We start from the raw sequence: 22,233 nt of genomic DNA on the forward strand, positions 1-22,233 counted from the left end.
AGGAACAACCAAGTAATTTGTGAAATAACAAATGGACTTGTGTTCTGGCTCGGCCGTAGAGCTGAGGCTCTCAGCCTTGGCTACACATTAGAGTCACCCAGGGATCCTGCAAACTCTTGATGTCCCGGTTACGCCTGGACAAATGAGATCAGTTTCCAGGGATGAGTACCAGACACGCCAGCATTCAAAACCACCCAGGTGTCTCTGATGTGCAGCCAGGATGAGACCCAGACCCCTAAAGCTAAATGGGTGAAGTACCGAGGTGAGGGGTCCCCACCTAAAAGTAACGACACCAAGTCCTCCCTCCTGTTGCAGAGCCGAGTGGCCTGCTGTATGGGTATCAACAGGAGGAAGGGTGAGGGGCAGGGAAGGCGGTACATCGTTTCAACAAACCAAAACAAAATAAACAGCATCACACTCGTAAGAGCACATTTTATTTGAGGCAAAGAAAAGTCTAGCTGAAAGGAATACAGTTCCAAGCAATCAAAATGCAGTTGTTAGAGGCACTATTTTGATTTTGTAAATTCAATTTAGAAAAGGGTATTCGGGTTGTGCTTTCCCCAGATGGACAAGAAGAAGGGCAAAGAAAACTGAAGAGACTTCTAATCTACTGATTCTGCTCTTCGGACCCAACACCAAGCTGGCTGAGCCCTCGCTGGTTCGTCTGTAAGTCGCTGACCCACCGCTGAGGGACACAGGCCCAGCTATACTACACACAATAAAAGTGAGGCGGGGAAAAGCAGGTCACCTGGGGAAGGGCAGGCGCCCACAGCTTCAAAACTCCTCGTGAAAGGGATAATCCTTGTGGGCGGCACAGCTATCAGGAGAAAACAGAAAAACATTAGCTTTTTGAGGAAGAAATTTTGACCATAACAAACTTCAAAAAGTCAGAAATGGGGCTTCCCTGGTGGCGCAGTGGTTGAGAATCTGCCTGCCAATGCAGGGGACACGGGTTCGAGCCCTGGTCTGGGAAGATCCCACATGCCGCGGAGCAACTAGGTCCGTGAGCCACAACTACCGAGCCTGCGCGTCTGGAACCTGTGCCCCGCAATGGGAGGGGCCGCGATAGTGAGAGGCCCGCGCACCACGATGAAGAGTGGCCCCTGCTCGCCGCAACTGGAGAAAGCCCTCGCACAGAAACGAAGACCCAACGCAGCCAAAAATAAATATAATAAATAAATAAATAAATAAATAAAAGCAAAAGGAAAAAGAAACACTTCTTCAAAAAAAAAAAAAAAAGTCAGAAATGGTGTCTCATTTAGGCAGAAATAGAGGCCTCAGAGGGCACGAGCCTCTTCTGAGGCTGCAGATCCTGGGTCTGCCCTTGGGGTCGTGGCCCACCTTCCAGTCCTCTGCCAGGGGCTCTCATCCATCAGCACCTGTGCGATGGACACCACCCTCCCCGTGTGTCCAGCACTGTGCCTAAGGTGTACAGGGTGGCAAGACACGATCCCTGCCGCCTGGTAACTCAGTCTAGTTGCAGGACCAGAGAGAGCACCTATTGCCTTAAACAGTAAGAGGGTGATAATAACATAAGAGATGTTAACAGTCTGGACACGTGACACAGCAAGTGCTCCGAACACATGGAACAAGAAGCCACTGTCACCTCCCAAACCTCCTGGTACCAGTGGGAGCTGAAGTGAGGCCAGGAGAGCAGGTGAGGATTTGCTACAGGAAGCACAGGGAGAGGGGACAGGCTGCACGTCGAGCTGGGGGTGGACTGATGCAGGCGTATGTGTTGGCCAAGGTTCACGGTCCCATCTGCAGGGCCAATGGCCTGTGTTGGGAATGTAATGGCAATAGTGTTGGAAAGTCTGGCTGGGCAGAGTGTGAAAGGCCCAGGGTGAACCCTGCTTGGGGCATACAACTCTTACTCAAATATTTAGGCAATTCAAAAGTTCTCCATGGCTTTTTCTTTTTTTTGGCATCCTATGAAACCTGAGAAATGTAACACTGCCATTAGCCACAGGGGCTCAGTATAGCAACAGACGCCAAACTGGGGCAACGTGTATGTACGTATGTATGTGTACACATGGTTAGAAAAAGCTTCCTAGGTGACCTGGGGATGTTGCAGCCAGCCGCTCCCTCCCCGCTCCAATCCTAACCCATTAAACATCAGTGGCCGCAGGATAATCAGACAGCTGTTTCTAGAATAGCACTAGACAGTAGAAGGAGTCTACGCATAAAGGGGCCGAACAGAAAACCCCTGTGGTTTGTCTGCCCTTCAATACGCTGCGTCAGCAGCGGGAAGGGAAAAGGAAACTGAATGAACGATCAGTGATTCTCAAAGCAGAACAGATGTAACTTGGCGACTGATTCACTTCTCTCTTCTCTCTCCCTTGCCCACTAGATCAAAAATGATTTTAATGTCTAAAGGGTAAGCACCATTAACACAAACAGGGACATCAGAAAGGGCCAGTGGTAAACTCTGCTTGTGGCCTATTCCAGATCTGAGGCCACGGCGTGGCAGCAACACACTCACAGGCACGTGCTCGCCCGAAGCTCAGGAGAGAGTTACCGGCCACGACGCACGCCTGGCGGACACCTGCCGGGCCGGTGGGAAGCCACCAGCGGTGCCAACCCAGACCTGGAGAGAGAGCAGAGGCTGGAAGCAGAGAGCTAGCGCCCGAGCCGGCCTTAGGGAATGCTCGAATTTTGCTTAGAAGAGTAACTACGTGAGAAGAAGAGAAGAAACAGAGAAGTCGGACGATAAAAATCACGAGAGAGGAGTTCTCAGTCTCCACTGTGAAGTGGGGAGATTCTTCCTGAAAGCAGAAAACGAGTTTTAAACTTTACGGAGTTAATGCAGTGGTGCAAAAACGAAAAGAGAAAAAACAACCTTCCTTGTCATCTCCCTCAGATTCCAAACTACAAGTCAGAGGGAATACAAGGAACCAGCACATATACAGCTGGAGGGGCCGAGTGATTCTCTCAGTCACATGGTTTAATCGCTGTCAGAGCTGGGATGAACACAAGCCCCAAGCACCATGGTCTTCCGACTAAAACCCTTTCATTAGTCATCAGAGATAAAGAGTCGCACGCAAATTTTTCCAAGAAGGTGGGGCACGAGCCACCTGGGATCATCTGGTTTCAGATGTGCCACTAAATTTTGAAATTTAAAAGTCAATATATGTGGTTACTGCAGGTTAGGCCAACAGTGCATGGGAACGGGAGGAGAAGACATCTAGGGCAGAGCTCCCTGCATTTCCCGGGGGCTGAGTGCGGCTCAGCTGACACAGTGTAAATGTTTCCTGCTGTACACGGAGGAGAAGGCAAGTTAACAGGCAAGGTAACATGCACAAGTCAGAGCCGCTGCAATAGCAGGACTTGGACAGTAAGGCCTCCAGGAGTTATTCTTTCATCTGCAGCACCTGATACCCTCCTGGGGCTCTCCCGGGACTCACCTCACCAAGGCACAGACCCTCCAGTTCCTGTTGTAGCTGAGTAAGGTGGTCATATCCGCACTGCTCAGTTCAAAGTCAAAGACCTAAAAAGAAAAAGAAAAAGAAAAAAAAAAAACCAACCCTCCAATAAGCTCTGTAAATAGCTATCAAACACAGAACAGGAAAGCATACAAGCAGCTCCAGGCAGGATCGCTGATGAGATGCTGCCTGGAGTGCGGAGGGGCAGGAAGGTAGACTAAACTCAGAGAAAGTTTCTTACATGACTATTCAGAGGACGCACATGTTTTGTCTGGGTACTATGTGAACAATGAAAACAGACCTTCCCTTCCAGAACCTCCGAACAAAATGATACTTTTTCTTCCATTTATTTCTTCCATTCATTTCAAAACCTCTGCCGAGCACTTCCACTGTGATAAGCACCAGGCGGAACACAGTGATGGGTAAGAAGTGTCTTTGCCTCAGTTTACAATGAAGCAAAGGACGAGGTAATTCAACAGCTAGGCTACAGGGAGTAATTAGCTGCACACTGCAGGAAAGATGCTCCACAAAGCACGCAGGGAATCCAGAGGAATCAGGAAGGAATTCCAGCTGGGGAGCTGAAGGATGTGGTCAAAGGAGATGCTATTTGAGATGGGCCTAAGAAGCCAGATAAGGTCTTGACAGAGAAGACGAGAAAGGCGTATCAGGTGGAGAACTTTGCCTACCCCAGGACCAGAGGAGGGCCCTCAGCTTGGATAATCGCGGAATGTGCGGAAAGAAAGCCTGCTGCATACTCTGTGATCACAACTGTGCAAAAATGTGCAAAGACTACACAGTAAGATGCAAAATAATTATGTTAGCACTAGAGATCAGTCATTTTATAATGTTTCTTTTCTAACACCTTGAAAAAATAAAATATGAAACAAAACATCCATCTCTAGCAGGATATGTGCTTCTCGTGGTCACTATTTTACCACTTTATCTCCTTCACCCTCCCCAGGCCCCAGGGACCAGCAGCACGTGTTACAGCCACAGCCTGGCCAGTGGAGCAGGCAAAAATCAGCTGCTTGCTATGGAAACAAGAGCTGCTGGGAACCAGGGCTCAGGTGAAGACAGAGGGGGTCCTGGCGGAGCTGCTCTGCTCAGTGACAGCAGAGGCTCACGGGCGCAGGGACCCTCCTGGAGAGCTCTTCTCCCAGCCCAGCCCCCAACACTGGTATGAGAGGCAGGCAGGCAGGAGGTGCCAGGAGGTCTGCTCTGCTCTGGCAGGTGCTCGCAGAGAACACCTCACTGGTGCCCTGTAAGGTCTCTGCAGGCCACGGACTTATCAGCACAGCAGTGTTTGCTAAGTGCTTATGAAGGTATCAAGCATTGTGTGAAGCCCTTCGGTGCAGCTTTTTTAATCTTCATGACAACTCTTGAAATAGGTACTATTTTACAGATGGGGAAACTGAGGCACAGTAACTAACGGAGCCCTGATGCAAACCCAGGCAGCATCACTCAAGAGCAACATTTCTTGGCAAATGACGAGTTCCCTGAGGAGCCTCAGCACAGGTGTGTGCATGCAGACAGGGGCCCGAGGCCCAGGGCCTACCGGGCGCAGCACCGCCTCCCAGAGGAACCACTGTCCCGAGTCCACGGCGGGCTCCCTGCCACTCCAAGAGGAGACGGGGGGAGGGGGGGCCCACACACGACAGCCCAGAGGCCCTGTGAAGAGCTGGCCCCTCCTTCACCGAGGAGACCCTGGGCCGACCAGCCAGGACCTTACCTGGAAGTTCTCAGCTATGCGTTCAGGCGTCACAGACTTGGGGATCACGATCAAGTTCCTCTGCATGGGGAACCGGATCAGAACCTGTGAACAGAGGGACCGAGCGCGTCCGTATACCAGCAGCTCTACACTCTCATCTCACCTAATCTTACACACCCGTCACCTGGAGAAAGAAACCCCAGAACTTCACAGCGAGGAAGCCGAGGCTCAGAGGTGATGGGGTCATGCCCAGCAAGGGGGAGGGGAGGCGCTCAGGATCTGACCCCCGAGCCCCGCCCTCAGCCTCCCCGCCACGTGCTTCTGCATCTGCCGGGTACATTACTCCCTGTCTGGGAACTCACTCTACCATTTGGGAGCGCTCAGCTGATCACGAGTGGCCTTCTATGAGTATAGAGACGGGTGTTCCCAAACAGTGGTGAGTGCTGACCCTCGTGCCAGCGCTCGGAGGTAGAAGGGCAGGTCCGATTATCCCCAGACCACACGCAGTCTTCTAAGTCCCTTTCCACCACACACTCCAGGACCCGAGCCACACGTCCAGGGAGCGCTTGACAGGGCTCGGTCACTCTCCCCCCTGGCTAATGGGAACCACCACCACGAATGCAGGAAGTTCTGGGAACAGTCATGAGCACCTGGAAATGGCTGTACCTGGGCTGTGGTTTTATTGTGCTTGTCTGCAATCGCTTTGATCCTAGGATCCTCCAGTAGGGAAGGGTCCTCGGGCTTGGCCCTGGAAACAGAAACACGGTCTACATGAGCAACCATCATCGCCACCACTCCAGGCAGCCGGCAACCCGAACCCTAACCCTCATCGACCTTGGAGGGCAGCCCGCCTGTCTTCTGATTCAGAGCTCAGTTACAAACTCCCAACCCGCTGGAAAAAGAGTAGGCGTCTTGCTACTGGAAACACCAACCAGGAACCCAACAGGAGGCTCCTGGGGAGGTCTGCCCATCAGCCCCAGAAGCATTTTCCTTGATGCTGGATTCTTCTCTGTAGCCACTTCTAACCGTCACTAGCTGACAAGAGAACACAATCCCATGGAAACTCACCAGGGCCTGTCGGGAGAGCCAAGGGGACTGTAGGCAGTCACTACAATGCCTTTGGACTGGCAGTACTGGATTAACTTCTCCTGAGTGAGGTACGGGTGGCACTCGACCTGCAGATGCAAACAGGAGGGCTGATGGCGCCACTGTGGGCACGGGCCATGGGACACACGGGAAGTCTCCCCACGCTAAGCCCTTCCCTCCCCAGACATAAAGTTGTATGTAACCAATGTCCCAACTCCTAGATAAGCTGTAACAACTGTCTCTGTTTCCCAGCAACTGTCCTTGACATTAAGGATAATAATCTTGTTATTGTTGCCATGGGCCCTGAGGGTTTTTCTGGCTTTGGCCATTTATCAACTGCGACAGGTCTGAGGATCTCAGTGTCTGCACACAGCTCATCTCAAGACCCCAAGTCTTCACAAGGCAGGCTCAAACCCTTTCTCTCCTGCAAGTTTCACTCCCAGATGTGTCACTATCTTTCTGAGCCATAAATCAGGACTCTGCCAGCGTCCAGGGACCTGCCTCCTGGCTGCTCCCCAGGTGACACGGGCAGAAAGTAACTGCTAGGATCACACAGTAACAAAACAGCCTCCCACGCACACCAGCTTCCCTGCCGGATGTTACCTGGTTAACCGCCGGCTTATATTTTAAGCCAGGTTTGTTTAAGATCTTCTCCACCTGGAGACGGTTGAAGTTGGAGACTCCAATAGCTTTCACCAGCCCTTCGTCCACCAGCTCTTCCATGGCCTAGAGACCAAAGAGGGTCTGCTTGTTGCTGACATGTGCCCCAAAGGACAAGGGGCAGAAGCACCTCTCGCACCCACCACCTTAACAGGCCCTGCCCTATTCGGTGACAGCAAATCAGATCTTTGGGGAGACAGGAGGCACCAAGACAAAAGCCAGGTCGGCTTTAATGAGACAGGAAGAACAAAAAACAGTAAGAGAAGAACAATTACAGCAAAAGAAAGGGCAAAGTATTCACACCTGGCCCCTCGCAAGAAGACTGGGGAGCTGGCGAGGAAGGGGAGGCCAAGCCAGGGGCTGCCTTACCGTCCAGGTGTCCACAAAATCGTTGTCACTGGGAACCACGTTGCCATCCCCATCCAATGGGAAGAAGTCCTTCCCAGGCTGTGGTAACAATCAAAAACAATCAATAACAGACCTGCATAGATCTGCTGGGGGGGTTGCATCTTTGAAAGCAAAGTTCTAAAACAATTATTCAAAGCTACAATGGCTGGCTACGTTTTTAGAGGATAATCGAGAGCAAATCCGTGTCAGTGTGAAAAAGAAACGGCAGACAACTCCTGAAGCCCCCAGACCCTTTTTCTATCAAATGGGTTGGTGCTGACCAGAGATGGACAATTCTCGGTCAGTGAGATGAACCCTGCCGTGGATGGCAGTGTGTGGATGGGCAGGGAGGGCTCAGGACCAGGATTCACAGGGCCCATGTCCTGGCTGGATCCAAGCCTACAAAACCACCACCTCATCGAGCCCTGCCAGCTTACTGTGAAAAACAAAGGATGAAAGTAAGGCCCCGATATACCACAGGGCAATAAAATAGAGTTATAGGGTAAAACCTGCATGCTTTCCAGCTGGCTGACAAAGCAGAAAACTGAGCCCCGTGGCTAGAGAGGAGGCAAAGGACATAATAACTCTATAGAGTTTTCTGTGAAGAGGCAGGCTGCCGAGGTTTATCAAGCTTCCGCAGGATGGGGCGTGTGTGGAATGTAGAGACACACGCAAACATGTACAGGGTATGAATGGGTATGTGTGTAGGTGCCTGAGGCAGGGCGGAAGGGCGGTCACCGATGACATCTTATGGCCATGGGCAGGAGTGTCACCTGAGCCATGTTCACTGTCACGAAGTTTCAAGTTATACGATCACCACATAACAGAGCAGCACTCTTCAAACTCTGAAACGTGCAGGTGAGTCCCCTGAGGTTCAGATTCAGAGCGCCTGGATGGGGCCCGAGACTGGGTTCTAACAAGCTCCCAGGTGACGCCATTGCGGCTGGTCCAGGGACCATACCTTGAGCAGAGCACCAAGGACACACACAGACTGCCCACCTGCTCACGACCTGCTAACAGGAGAGGGTGATGCCAAAGGCTACACCTGAGCCCCGGGTACCTACCTTGAAGCCAGTGGGCCAGTGAATAAGGTAGAGGTCCAGGTAGTCCAGCTTCAGGTCGCTGAGCGTCTTCTGGCAGGCGCCTTTCACCAGGTCCTTCTCATGGAACGTGCACCACAGCTGAAGCCAGCGAGAGAACATGTCTTACCCTGCGTGCCGGAAGCGCTTTCCTGGCCGGGAGCCAGACAGCTCGGGGACAGAGGACTTGCTTTCCTCTCCCCACAACCCACCCACTTCACTGTGACGCTATAAACAGTGGGGAGGGAGATTCCATTTCACACGTGGATCCTAACTTTTCCAAAGGAAGGGAGGATGATCAGATAAGGAAACCTTTCACAAGGACCAAACTGAAGGCACCAAGTAGAATGGACAGATCAGCAAGCCAGCCCCAGGCTCTAAACATGAGCTCTCTGGCCTACCCTCCCACAGGCTGGTCTTCGTGGAGCCAGCCTCACCCTCCCACCTGGTGCCCTTTGGGCACCACCAGCCTCTGGATAAAGGACAGAGGCCAGCGGCGGAGATCAGTCTGCAGATGGGAACCAAGTACCGTCCTCAAAGATAACTCCCTGGAAAGGGGGCGCCAACCCACAGCTTTGGCCCCATCAGCAAGGGGCTCCAACCAATGGGTCCGGGCGGAATGACCATCCAACAGACAGGCGACCACAGACGGGCAAGCCTTAGAGCCCTCGTGGCCTTGAGTCAACACACTTCCCCTGGAAGAACTGCCTGCCGGGTGATAACCGTAGCTGTATCAGGAGGCCCCAGAGCGTGGCCGTGGCCCCGAAGCTAATGCTGCCCCTGGATGAATGTGGACAAGAGCCCTCCCTCAGGCTCCCCTGCAGAGCGGGGTACCTTGCTGACGATGAAGAGGTCCTCACGTTTCACCACCTGCTCCTGGAGCTTCTCCTGGATGGCCAACCCCACCTCGTTCTCGTTCTGGTACACGTGGGCACAGTCAATGTGACGGTACCCAAGGTCAATCGCTACCTTCACAGCCTCCGTCACTTTGCCCGGAGGGGACTGAAAGAAACAGGAAATGGAAGGCACGGGGATAAAACCAAAAATGAAACAAAACACACAGTTTGCACACAACCCAGAAGCAAGGGTGGCAGGAACCCACGGCTCCTCAGGGGCTCCCGTTTCTTTTACGGCCAGCAAAGGCAGGCCACGGTCAGTGTCTGAACATCCCGAGGTGAGATGCAATGTTGCTTCATTTTAGGAAAATCTGACAACCACTTACTAGCAGCACAGATCACCTTAACTAGATGGGCCAAAGCCTGTCGCTTCCTTGTTTCTTCAGAACCCGTTGACAGTATAAAAAATCCCCCACTCTCTGAATCTATTAGGTTCCCAAGACAATAAGGGATACCGTTTCCTTCAAACTGCTCAAAATATTTCAAAAGCGCTGTAAATAGTCACTCCAATTCCCGTTTGGTTCCCGAGTTCCGTGAGTGAATGCCTATGATTTATTTTCTCTTTCCACGCATGGATTCTGGTATTAGCCGTCACTTGTTTTCAAGCAGTTTTGAGTGTATCAAAGTCAGGAACATTACTGGTGCAGATTCAAAGGCCTGTGCTCCAATCTCACTGTGTAAGAATCTGCTTTAAGAGGTGGAGGTGGGAGATGGGCCCTCAGAGGTATTAGGGGACAGAAATGAATTGACAGGAGGGGGAAATGGGAGCCGTGGAAGACCACCATATGGTTTGTGGTCAGAGCGGCAAAAAGACTGAACGGCGCCCCTGCCCGGACCATCTGCGCGTGTGAGTGAGCAGGACAGGCGTGGGGAGCGCCCTCAGCACCCAGACTGGCCGCACAGACACTCATCTCCGCGATGCTCCTGCTCCGACCGGAGAGGTGGAAAGCAAACGTGTGCGCATCAGACTGCTGCGTGCACAGAGCGCATTCCTCTGGAGAGCTGGGGTAGAAAAGAATGACCAGGAAAACGCCCCAGGGCCATGAGCAGCTGCAGACATCTGCTGTTGTGACATCAGCTGTTGTGAACAGGCGAGGGCAGAGGAGCAGGGGACCCTCGCCTAGCTCGCTGGCCACCACGGAGGGAGTAGGGGGCGTGGATGGGCGATGCTGACCTCAGGTATGAGATCAGAAAACATCTTCAGACAATCTGGCAACCTCCTAGTTCCCGGGAGGACCCAAGGAGCTGCACCTGCAGCCTTCCCCCCACCCTTCTCGGTTAAAGGAACAGAGCAGGGAAACCTCGGCATAACCAGAAGGGAGTAAGTACCACGGCCTCCTTGTGGCGTCCTGGGCACAGCTGCTGATGAGAGCAGAGCACACCCCTTCCCAGGAAAGAAAACAGCTAAGGAGACCCAGCCGGGGAACTGGCTGCCGGCGCGCGTCAACTCTCTTCAGGCTTGACGGCGCCCTGACTGGATTTCTCTGCGGTCCTGTACTGTGCCAGCCCAGCACCTCACAGCCCCCAACAGAGGGGCTGGAACCTTTCCCAGGCCCAGCCCAGCCACACATTGCATCTGCCACAGCGACTGGCACAGGGCCAGAGACATGACCCCAGCCAGGCCCATCATGAGAATCAATCTTTGGACTTCAGCTGATGCTACCAAGACAAGATTTCCTTCTGCTGGGGTCCTGGTGCTGGAAACATGTGAGCCAGGAGCTGCTAGAGGAAAGTGGGGTTGAGGGACAGATGAGGGTTGGTGAGAGACGGCTCCTGGGCACGTCTTTTATAGCCTTGAATCTAGTACACCTGACATCATTTTGTAAGTCAATGAATCCCCACCCGGACACATTTTTTTCCTGGTTAAGATTAAATTGGTTATTCAGTTCCTTGGAACCAGAAGAGTGCAGAGTAGGATAATCAAGGCTGCTGAACAATTGACAAAAAAACTTAAAAACACATTCTTGTGATGTTTTTATAGAGAAGCCAAGGACAGAAATGACCTTCAAGAGGTCACGAAGAAGCTACAGCTCCCTGACCCTTCCCTGGACAGAGGGCTGATTAGCTAGAGAAGCACGTGCTGAGAAGCTAAGCCCAAACTGCTTTCAAAGGGGAAAGCAAAGCAGAAGCGAGGACTGTCACGTATCTTACAAATTAAATTTGTACAAGCTGTGGCAATTCATAAAAAGACTTGCTAACGGGTGCTACATGCCGGCCTCCCCTTTTCAGAGAAGCCTTTGCAGCAGTGGGGATTAAGGCTGCCTGCGGCCACCGGCTCTGTGTGCAGCCGGGAACCAATGGCTCTCACCTGGGCTGGGCGGGCCAGGCCCGGCTCTGGGACAGGCATGCCGGTTGCTAGGAGGCTTGTGCCAGGGCAGATATGTCACAAAATGGAACCTGCCCCGTGCAGTGTTTAGCCCACAATGGCTCAAACTGAAAATAACAACAGCTGCCATTTGTCATGGATCAATTATTGAATTGAACCTTCACCACGACCCTGGTAGATATGGTTATCTCTGTGGATAAGGGAACTAAGGTGCAGAGAGGTTACGAAACTGGCCATGATGGTGCAGTAAGATGTCAGGATTCAAACCCTGGCACGAGGGCCTGAGAGCCAGTCTCTGCTGAGAGGTCTGTGTACTCTGGGGTGGACCCCAAGAGGCTGTGAGACACTGGTCAGGGAGAGGACAAGTCTCCTGGGCTTGGAAAATCATCCTCTGAGATGAAAATATACCAGAATCCACAAACTATGTTCAATACTATCTCAATCAAGAGCCCTTCCCACAAAGAGACTAAACTAACTTCTCTCATCACTTTACGATATGGTAAAAAATGACTCAATAAACTTGGGAATGCTAACATACAATTACACCATCTCCCCATCCCATGTCCACACTGAAAACTGCCCACGGAAGGCAGGGGTCCAGACTGAGACTTTGAAAAGAAAATAAATCGTAAAGATCTGTTTCCATACATCTAATAGGAAATCTGCAGAAAACCAGTAGAGGAAACACCCAAGTTATAAATAACCAAATTATACAAATCCTTTAAATTTATTTAAAAATAATAATAATACAAATACAGTAATACAAATCCTACCGACAAAATCATGTTTGAAATTCATTTCTGCCACTAATCTGCCCTGTGACTTGGCCACATGCACCTATTCCCATCCCCCTCAGACCTTACAGCTCCAAAGCTCTAGCTTGGGCAGCAACTTGTTGATGTTCTGCGCTGATGGCACCAAGTGACAGTGGTGACAAGTCTCTGCCCCTGAGGCCCCCATCAGCTTCACAAACTGGGCCTATTTCCTTTTCATATAACACTCCCAGGCCAGGTAGTCCCAACTCGGAAAAACTACTGTCGGTCTCTCTCTCTCTCTCTCTCTCTGTCTCTCTCTCTCTCTCTCTCTGTCTCTTTCTCTCTCTCTCTCTCGCACCCTTTAAAAACCGAATCATCTTCCACTTTGCTTGTAGCCCATGTTATTTACTTTAAGATAATATCCCTCCCTCTAGTCCCTCTGCAACTCAAAAACAAAACACAACAACAAAAACACCGCAGATCCAAAGGAGAAAGGTTATAAAACAATGTCACTGGTAAAAATAAAGTGTCTCAGAGATTGAATCCTCTGCAGTTTTAACACGGGGATTTCTGGGAGGAGAGGACTGTGTCTTTTCTGGCGTTTTTTTTTTTGAAATTTTCTCTAGTTAGCAGGTATCGCCTTTGTAATGAAGGAGGTGGGTAGGGAACAAAGGAAACTTCACTTTGGGGAAGAAAAACCATCCTGGGTAAGAAGTATGAGAACAGTGTGCCAATGGTAACCCTGGAGCAAGAAACAGGTAACCATAACTTTTGATGTGAACTTAGATTAATAAAGAAATAGGGCATCAACCTCTAAGGCCTTGAAAACTAACATATTCCGGAAAAGCTGTCACTGAAAGACACTGTTTAACCTCTTCTGATTAAACCAGCTTTTCTTCAGAGAAACTCAACCTGCATTTAGGAGAAACTAAGCTTATTTCTTATTATTGGTTTTGTTTAAATACTAGTGATGTCACAATATAATTTTGTTTTTCATTGTAAATATAAAGCATTTTAACTAGATGCATGTTAAACAGACATCTGTGACCTAATTTCTCAAAATGTATTCCAGGTTCCAATTAATTTACTTAGAATCTTCTGGAAGAGGAGTTGCCAAACTTTTTCTGAAAGTGGCCAGACAGAAAATATTTTAGGCCTTGTGGGCCAAATGGTCTGTCATAACCGCTCAACTCTGCTGCTGGAGCAGCACAAAAATACTCATAAACAATATGTAAAGGAATGCGATGTGTTCTAATAAAACTTTATTTACAAAAACAGGCTGTGGCCTGCGGTTTACCAACCCCTGAGCTGTTGGAAGAGCATACAAAGAAATGGGGATTAGGCAACAGTCCCAGCCTTGACTTGTCCTAACTCCTATTCACAAATAACATTCTGGCTTCCAACTCATCCCCTCAATAATAAAAAGGTATTCTGATATTGAATGCAGATATTCTGGGGACTAAAAGGGTTTTAGCCCCTGCTCTAATTTAATCAGTTGACAATACAGTCCCAATCAACTTGGGGTAAACCTGAGTGAGCTGGGCCTGCTCGCCTGCCCTGGGCTTACACACAACGCTCCCACTCTGCACAACTGGGAGACCTGGATCTGGCAGTTTTGTATCAACAAGGCTTAAAATCTGCCACACTCACACGACTCCAACAACATAAGCATCTGGCAGAACCCGGAGAATGGCAACAATGTGCAATTTTTCACATCAACAGAGACGCTTTTCATTGTTTGGTGCAGAGAAGCCAACCTCACTTGGCTTATCATGTTCAACTATGTCCGAATTTATTTTACAGTTTAATAATGTAAACCACAATTTCCAATGATAAAGAGCATTCTGCTGAAGAATCTTTTTCATTGCCTTATCACAGGAAAACAGTCAATTCTGGCTAGGGTTTTTACATCAAAGCTCATAACTCGGTTTGGCAACAAACACAGACCAACTAATGAAACCAAGATTAACTCCCTCCCGCTCAATGTGAATCAATCTGTCCTGAATTCCAAGACATCACTGTCTCCACTTGGTTGAGATAGGGATGGACCAGGAATGGCCCTGGGCAGGCAGGACTTATTTAAGTATCTTTGACCTTGAAGAGCTCCAGGTGTAGGCCTGCAGGGAGATGAGGCTGGTGAACAGAAAAACAAGCTACTGTTTTAGCTCCAGTGCCAGCACCTCTGCCCTCTCCCCTCTCCCCCAGGCCGGGATCTCAGGCCATCATGAACTTGCCTTGAATTCTTTCTCAGCATTTTCTCCTATTCTTAAAGGAAGTGATATCACCCTCAAAGAGGCAAAAATTGGTTTATCGGTGGCAAAAAAAAATCTTAGCTTATAAAATGGTTTGTGGCCCGCCAAAGAGCCACTGGACACAGACAGATGTACAGTCTATCTGTGATGTTGAACTTTACTGGCGGGGGGGGCGCTAGAAATTAGGGGAAAATGTCTCAAAGGCTCCTGGGTGTGGGCAGATACAGAGATAATGGAAAAGAGATGGAAAAACTCTACCTCCCTTCCTAGGTTTCGAGTATGTGGGTGAGTTACAACGGCCATTTACTATCAATTTTTCAGCTAGGGCCAAACATTTATCAGCAACAGGACACTGGTCAGCATCAGAAGTAATCTCTGTTTTAGTTGCTTCCTGGCAATACAATGCTCGTGGCTTATTTACTGTCCATTGGGGAAGTCAAGCTTGCCAAGGGAAACTGCCTCTAAGCCACATAGGCTCTGCAGCAGAGATGCTCTCCCATCGGCCTGAAACCTTCACCTCCAAAGAGAGAACGGAGAGTGTGAGGACCTTCAAAGGAACAGTGATTGGAGATTCCCAGAGCCCCGCCAGGAGTCTGAAGGACATACAACACAGCCACCGTCACATGGAAGATCCATAGGAACGAGGTGCTGCACCCACTCCCAGAGCCTCCCCCAGTTCTCACAAAGATAAGCAAACGGTATTTAGGTAACCCCATTTTTGTCCAGCATCTGTGAAGGAATATATACACACACACAGGGGAAAGGTATTAAAACACTATTCATATACCTTTTTTACTTGGAAAAAAAAGGGAAATCTACTCCAAGCCCATACTTATACCATTTCACTGTCACCTCCCCTACCACGCCTCTACACAATTCCGTACATCTCCTCGCCGCCCCCAAAATCTAGTTATCTTACTTCTTCGTATTAATTGAACACATATCTTTAGGGTACCTACAATTTACCAGGCACCTTGAGCAATGCTGTAAATAGTTGTGACCAAGGTAGACGCTACCGTTGCCCTCAAAGAACTTAGTCTGCTGGAATGAATGATCTAAATGTACAGATTTTATAGAGCTATCTTAACTAAATATACAGCTTTGGGGTTGGTGGAGGGAGTGTTAAATGCTCAAGCAAATGATTTAAAACCCGCTTTTATCAACTTTTACTCCTTATTTACCCCAGCCTAGTGATTCTGAAATGATGAACTTAAGGTCAGGACCATAATTTCTGAAACCACGAGTTTAGAATAAAAATATTGGAATGCATCCCACCCAGTAAGGTTTAAGTATTGGTTTGTGGAACTTTTGTTCCAGTTACATGTGTATGTCTGGGTGGTTCACCATCGTAAAAACTGTAATTTGCCATTGCCAAGAAAGTGTCTGTTCACATCCATTCCAAGAGAATAACCTGCGACAGATGCAATTTAACTTGGTACAATGGTCATAATTCAATTACACCCTTAGAGCCACCACTGGGCTTTTGGAAGGAAACGCAAGTCACATATACTCTGATCACTTTGGCCAAGAAACACTTTCTGTGTGAGACAACTCTACGACCCTGTATTCACCCTTATATTTACAAATTTTCAACTGCAGGTTTTCGGGTTGAGGTAAGCACCATCCGCTGCTCTATTTCAAACCATTTCACAGCGCCCTCAATCCATGCAGTCTTTTCTTTTCCTTGTCTGTGTGTAAATAACCAATACCCAATCCTATATTCAAATTTCCAAGGAAAACCCAGGTCACAGCTGTGCAATGTAATATACAATACCCGAAGCTAACTTACAAGCGGCTTAAAATTATTGGGTTTTCCCTCGGCGCCCATAATACCACCCCTCTGCGCTCCCTAATTTTCAGATACTCAGACTACCCTTTTGACTCCTAACCGCTTCTTGGGGACTCTGTGAAGAGATTTCAGTGGTACCGAGGTTTCCGAAGACAGTTTAACTACTGATGGCAGCTCGCAGTTTTGCACGGGCGGGAACCTCCCGGCCCAGATTCTCCGCCCAGCTCGCGTCTGGGGACATGTAAATAGACGGGTCCTGGGCAAACTCGTGCCGCCTAATTGAATCACCTGCAGGCTCCGAGCTTACCTTGGGACGCTTATTCCTGAGGGAGCAAAACCGAAAACGATTAAGGACAAACTATTTCGAAGAAAGACAAAGGAGCGGGCGTTAAGAGGTGCCGTTGAGCGAGGGACGCCGGAGCCCAAGGCTCTTTCCCCTCCATCTCTCAGGCGCCGCCCCCGACCTCCATCCTCGGGGCCACAGCGGCGGGGACACGGGAAGCCCCCTTCGTTCGGCGCCCCGTTAGTGACTTTCCAGTTAGGGTCGGATTCAAAGTGCGGCCCGCGGGTCCCAAGCACCAGGGGTTACGGGGTCGGCCGCCCGTGAGGCGTTCTCAAGCCCCCCACGCAAGGCCCCTGGGCCGAAACCGCAGGCCAGCGCCCTGCCCGCCTCGGCGTCCAGGTTCCCGCGCTGCAGGCCCCATCCCGCCGGCGGCCCGGCCAGCCCGAGCATGACTCCTCCCAGGCGGGGCGTCCGCGGCGGGGTCGCTCAGGGTCACTGTAGGTCTCTCCCCGGTCCAGGCCGCGCCGAGCCTGAAGCGAGCCCCGGACTGCGCTCCTCAGGGCACCTACCTTCCAGGTGCCCAGCCCCAGGATGGGCATCTTTGCGCCGGTGTAGAGCACGAGGTGGTTGGCCATGACTGCTGAGCTCCGCTGACCCCGACCAGAAGACCATGCAGCGCAAGCTGTAGCGCGGTCCTTTATATAGCCGGTGAGGCCCGCAGAAGCGGCGGGTACGATAGGCGCCCGGCTACGCAAAGGCGGCTTCTGATTGGCCCGCCGGCCAATCAGGATGCAGCGCCTCGGTTAGCCCGGGGTGGGGTGGCTCCGCGGGGAAGCTCCTCCTGCTAGGTCCTAGCGGGACCGGATTCTTTTCTAGCCGGTGGTTCGCCCATGCCCCACGCGGCGCAGCTGGCTCAAGCAACTGCTGTGGAGCGTGGAAACGCGAATGTTTTAGCAAAAGTAACAGACTTCCCGTAAATAGGTAGCCTGGGAAGGGGTTTTTGTTTCATATTTTAAAAGAGCGCATATGGATACATTTGTCTATTGTTCAAGACCAGTATCGTGCTCTTTGGGAATTTGACCAAAGCCGGGTCTTTAATGTGTAGGAACACACAGACTGCTGCTGTAGTTTAGCACACTTTGCTCTTAGAAAGGTGCACGCCAGAGAAGTGGCTTGCAATCTTGCTGCAAAACGTCATCTGGAGATTAGGGTTTGTCCATCCTGTATGTAGCCTCCTAGGGCTAACTTCACACTCCACCCTAGATGTGAACTGTGTCTGTACACACTGAGTGTGGTTCAGCAAGCCTTCCTCCAAAAGCCAGCATCTCTTGAGGTTAGAAATCCCTGATGAGCTTAATCCAGAACACAGAGAGGACATTCAGTCTTTGGTAAGTATGACTCTATCAAAGCAGCACATTTCATACATGGTAACTTAGCGAAACTCTCTAAATGAATAAGGCAGAAACCCACAAAAGAAAAGTTAACTTTAATATTGTAGCTTCAAAATATTCCGAATTAGGAGGTGCTAGATAATAAATTAATCGGCCTTAATTGGCAGGTAGGAAAACACATTAGTTTCCAAGATAACCAGAGGAAAGTTGCTGGAAGAGCTTTGTAGACAATTTTGGATTCTTTCCAACAACGCTTCTCCATGATGTTGCACCCTACCTCAAATTTGATCTTTCTACTCCATCTCCCTCTAATATTTCCCCTAATTATGCAATACTGGGAACTACCTCTGCCCGGTAATGACTCAGGAACCAGACCTTTCTAAACTCCTTTCTGGTGATTTTCCGTTTAGTGACTTCTAAAAAGTGCCCCCCTAGGAAAAATTTATACAAAACAGACTAGCCCAGAGATTTTTTCCTTTTGACTTTTATAAAAACTGTTGTTAGTAGGCAAATTCTGATACTATTTGTCCCCCCAATAATAGAATTTTAATTTGAGCCTACCACTGGGAATTTGGTTTGTGGTAAAACAGCAGTAGCCTACCACGCTTCATTCATAAGATCTTTGGTGGCATAGAGGTTGCTGTCCAAAGTCACCCTGAGTGACCAGGTTGCTATACACAGAGGGGTTATCTGTTAGGGACATAGATTCAATATGAATGGCTTTGTTGTTCTTTCTTTGATGATTGAGTTTACAGGTTGACTGCATGAAAGCATAACTGGCTAAAAATGGAGTATTCTGACTGGGCTATCAAATGTAAAAAGTCAGACCTGTGGATCTTCTATAGCAACAGTAGTACTGTATTTGGGACATACTGTTTTGATAGGCCCTGTTGCCTCTGTAATCTTTGTAAAATGACATTGTACGCATATCAAAATTATTCTTTAAAAAACCATCAATGGAATTCTTCCGAGAAACATTCTAGTAATTCCTATTAAGAGCAATATGAATCTTAATGTACTCAAAACCAATAATCCCATCATGAGAACCAGTAATCTCATCCTGAGGAAATAATTTGAAAGGAAAACACACATACATGCGTGTGCGCGCGCACACACACACACACACACACACCGTACTATAGGTATAGGGCTGGGACTGGGGTGAGGCAAGTGAGGTACTTAGGTGAAAAATTGCAGGTCTGAATGTGGACACCTCCTTAAACTTTCTACCCTTGGCACTTCACTTGCCTCACCCCAGTCTAGCCACACACACACACACACACACACACCTGTATGGATGAAAAACAGTTCTACACACATAATGTAAAACTGTAAATGTCCAATAATAGCAAGAGATGAAGTGTCTTCATTAAAAATGAAGACAATTTAGATATAGAGAAAAGTGTATATAAAATAACACTAAGGTGAAAGTAGAAAACAAAATCATAAATAGGACATGATTACAAACATGAAAAAAACATGTAACATATGGATAAAGTTAGGAAAAAGCCAAATGCAAGGGAGGATACTGTTTGTCAGATTATTTCATTAATAAACATTTTTTGCAATTAAAAGACAATTTCCTATTAACTACAGGATAAAACTTAAACTCTTTAGCTTGGCATTCCAGGTCCTGTGAAATCTAGTATAATTCTGTAAATATATGAGAAACTACCAAATTGTACACTTTAATAGGGTGCCTATGATGGCATGTGAATTATATCTGCATAAAGCTGTTATCAACAAACATACAAAGGTTACATGCGACCTGTCCACACAGGCTGCTGGAGGTGAAAGGAGGTAGTAGGCTTTATTCACAGTCTCTCAAGGACCCAGGCTAGAAGTTCCACCACACTGTTTCACTGCTGCCCCAACCCAAGTCTTCAGGGTTTGCCTCAGGAGAGCCAAAGAGCACCAGGAAGTCACAAATGAGTAACGAATTGCTCAGGCCTGCAAGTGGCACACATCACTTCCATCTACAATCTATTGGCCAGACCTACTTGCAAGGTCCTGCCTATCTTCAGTGAGATGGGCAAGTGTCATCTTCCTGGGTGCCAGAAAGCAGAGGAGAAGAGAATACAGTAGAATACAGTAAGCAACAAAGTCTCTTCCACAAGGACAAACTGAGCCCGTATTATGTTTCAGGTACTGCTTTAGGCACTTTACATACATTACATGAAGGTGCTGTTGCTGATAGTAATAATATAATAGCTAATTTCTATTGAGCTTACTATGTGCCTGGCACTATTCTACAAGCGTTGTGTGCATTAAATCATTTAATCTTCATAACCACTCTTTGCAGTGGGTACTATTATTCATCCATTTTACACATGAGGAAACTGAGGCACAGAGAAGGGAAATAAATTGCTAAGGTCTCATAGCAAGTAAGTGGCATGGTCAAGATTTAAACCCAAGAAGTTTGACTATATAGCACCTGAACTCTTAACCACTACACCGGTGGCTTTCAAGTTATTTTACCATGACTCACAGTAGGAAATACGTTATGTGCGTCAACTGAAAAAAAAATGCACAACCTAAAAGTTGAGAATTATGTTTTATTCAGCAGACTTGCTGAGGGAGACAGCCTCTTCGAGAGCTCTGAGGACTGCTCCAAAGAGGTGAGGGAGGAGCCAGGATATGCAGGAGTTTTTGCAACAAAGACCTGGTAGTCGGAACATCAAAAGATTATGGTTAATTAAAGAAAACCAGATAGCTCAAGTTAAGGAGTTTAGCGATTTTCTATGTATGGGAAGATGCAAGAGTCTGGGCTCATTGAAGTTATTCCTTTGATATGCACCTTAGCTATCTAGCGACAGTATCCTGCTTTTTTCCATCCTGAATCCCCTCAGGGTGCACCGTTGGGGGTGGCTGCCAGTGGCTGATGGCTTGATGGCCACAACATTCTTTTTTGACCGATATGGCAGGTGACATTCTTCGTTCACATATGTGACACAGTGCACATATATGTATATATCACAGACACAAAAGACCCACAAAACAATTTTCATCCTTATTATGTGTGGCATACTCTGATATTGCATATGCTGTTTTGTTTTATTTTTCTAGTATTGATTGCAACCATGATTCACTCCTGATTCCATGATAAATGATTTCGTGGTCCACTACTGAGTCATGGTCTCCAGTTTGGAACTCTGCCCTCCATCCATACCATGGCCTCACCACTACTCCTCATTTCAGGTAGCAGGAAAACTGATAACGACACACCAGGCACCTGACAACAGCAGCGCCAGGAGAAATCCACAGGGTGAGCATTCCTGTCATGCCAACAAAGGCGTCTTTCTCCCCACCTCTGCCCACTCCATCCTTCGGTACCCTTGGCTGAGCAATCATCAGTTTGGAATGAGAACGCCTGAGATTGGTCGTCTGGAAGTAGGAAGCAGGGAGAGACAAAAGAGAAAGAGCGTGGAGGTCACAGGAAAAGGACAGAGGCTTCAGCTCCTGTCATGGAGTGGGCTGGACATAAGAAGCTCAGGGAACTGGTCTGTCGGGGAGCCGTGTCAATATTTATTTATGTTTGTTTGCAAGATGAGGTTTAGATGGCAAACATCATTGGGAGAACTGTCAATATTAACCTTCCTCATAGACTCATAGATACTGCAGAATAGCAAAAAAAAGAGAGAGAGAAACAAACATTGTGTCACCTTTAGCACAACTGTTCAATAAATGCTTGTGAATAATAATATCCATGGGTGCCTTCCATGTATCAGGCACTTCAAATGCATTGTCTGATTTGACCCTTACAACCTCCTGGTCAAGACAACTGACTATATTCCTTTCCCATTTGGGGCACTGAAGAAACTGAGGTTTGGTAATATTAATTGGCCCAATAGCAACAAGTTAGTAAGTGGCCTTCTTTTAAAATTTTGATATTTTGTTCATCATGGATTTTTTGGCATTAATTTCAATTTTTTAAATATTGCATTAAAATATAATCTATCTCGATTCCTGAGATTTTTGGCGCCCTCCTCCCCTTAAATTCCGCATAGAGGCAAAGGCCTCCCTCACCCCACATTGCCTAAGAGCATCAAAATAAAAAGGAACCAACCCCCAGGGGTGGAGTTATTCGCACAGAGCATTCATTATCCACACCATGAGCACTGGTGCCGGCCACACTCTTACAGCGCATGCGTGAGAGCACGTGTGCGCATCTGTGGGCTTTGGCACAGTTTCCTGCCCCT

General features: G+C 48.6%; 1 protein-coding gene across 1 annotated transcript; it reads right to left on the reverse strand.

Moving 5' to 3' along the window:
• Positions 1-412: 412 nt before the first annotated feature.
• On the reverse strand, positions 413-17,384 carry LOC133096471 (aldo-keto reductase family 1 member B1). Its single transcript, XM_061198065.1, has 10 exons — positions 17,213-17,384; positions 9,177-9,344; positions 8,328-8,444; positions 7,246-7,323; positions 6,820-6,942; positions 6,199-6,305; positions 5,797-5,878; positions 5,152-5,235; positions 3,405-3,487; positions 413-817 (listed from the first exon to the last, which is right to left on the reverse strand). The coding sequence occupies exons 1-10, from the start codon at positions 17,276-17,278 to the stop codon at positions 775-777; spliced, it is 951 nt and encodes a 316-aa protein (XP_061054048.1). The 5' UTR covers positions 17,279-17,384; the 3' UTR covers positions 413-774.
• Positions 17,385-22,233: the final 4,849 nt, after the last annotated feature.

The sequence above is a fragment of the Eubalaena glacialis genome, chromosome 8 (genome assembly GCF_028564815.1).
Source record: "Eubalaena glacialis isolate mEubGla1 chromosome 8, mEubGla1.1.hap2.+ XY, whole genome shotgun sequence".
NCBI lineage: Eukaryota > Metazoa > Chordata > Mammalia > Artiodactyla > Balaenidae > Eubalaena > Eubalaena glacialis.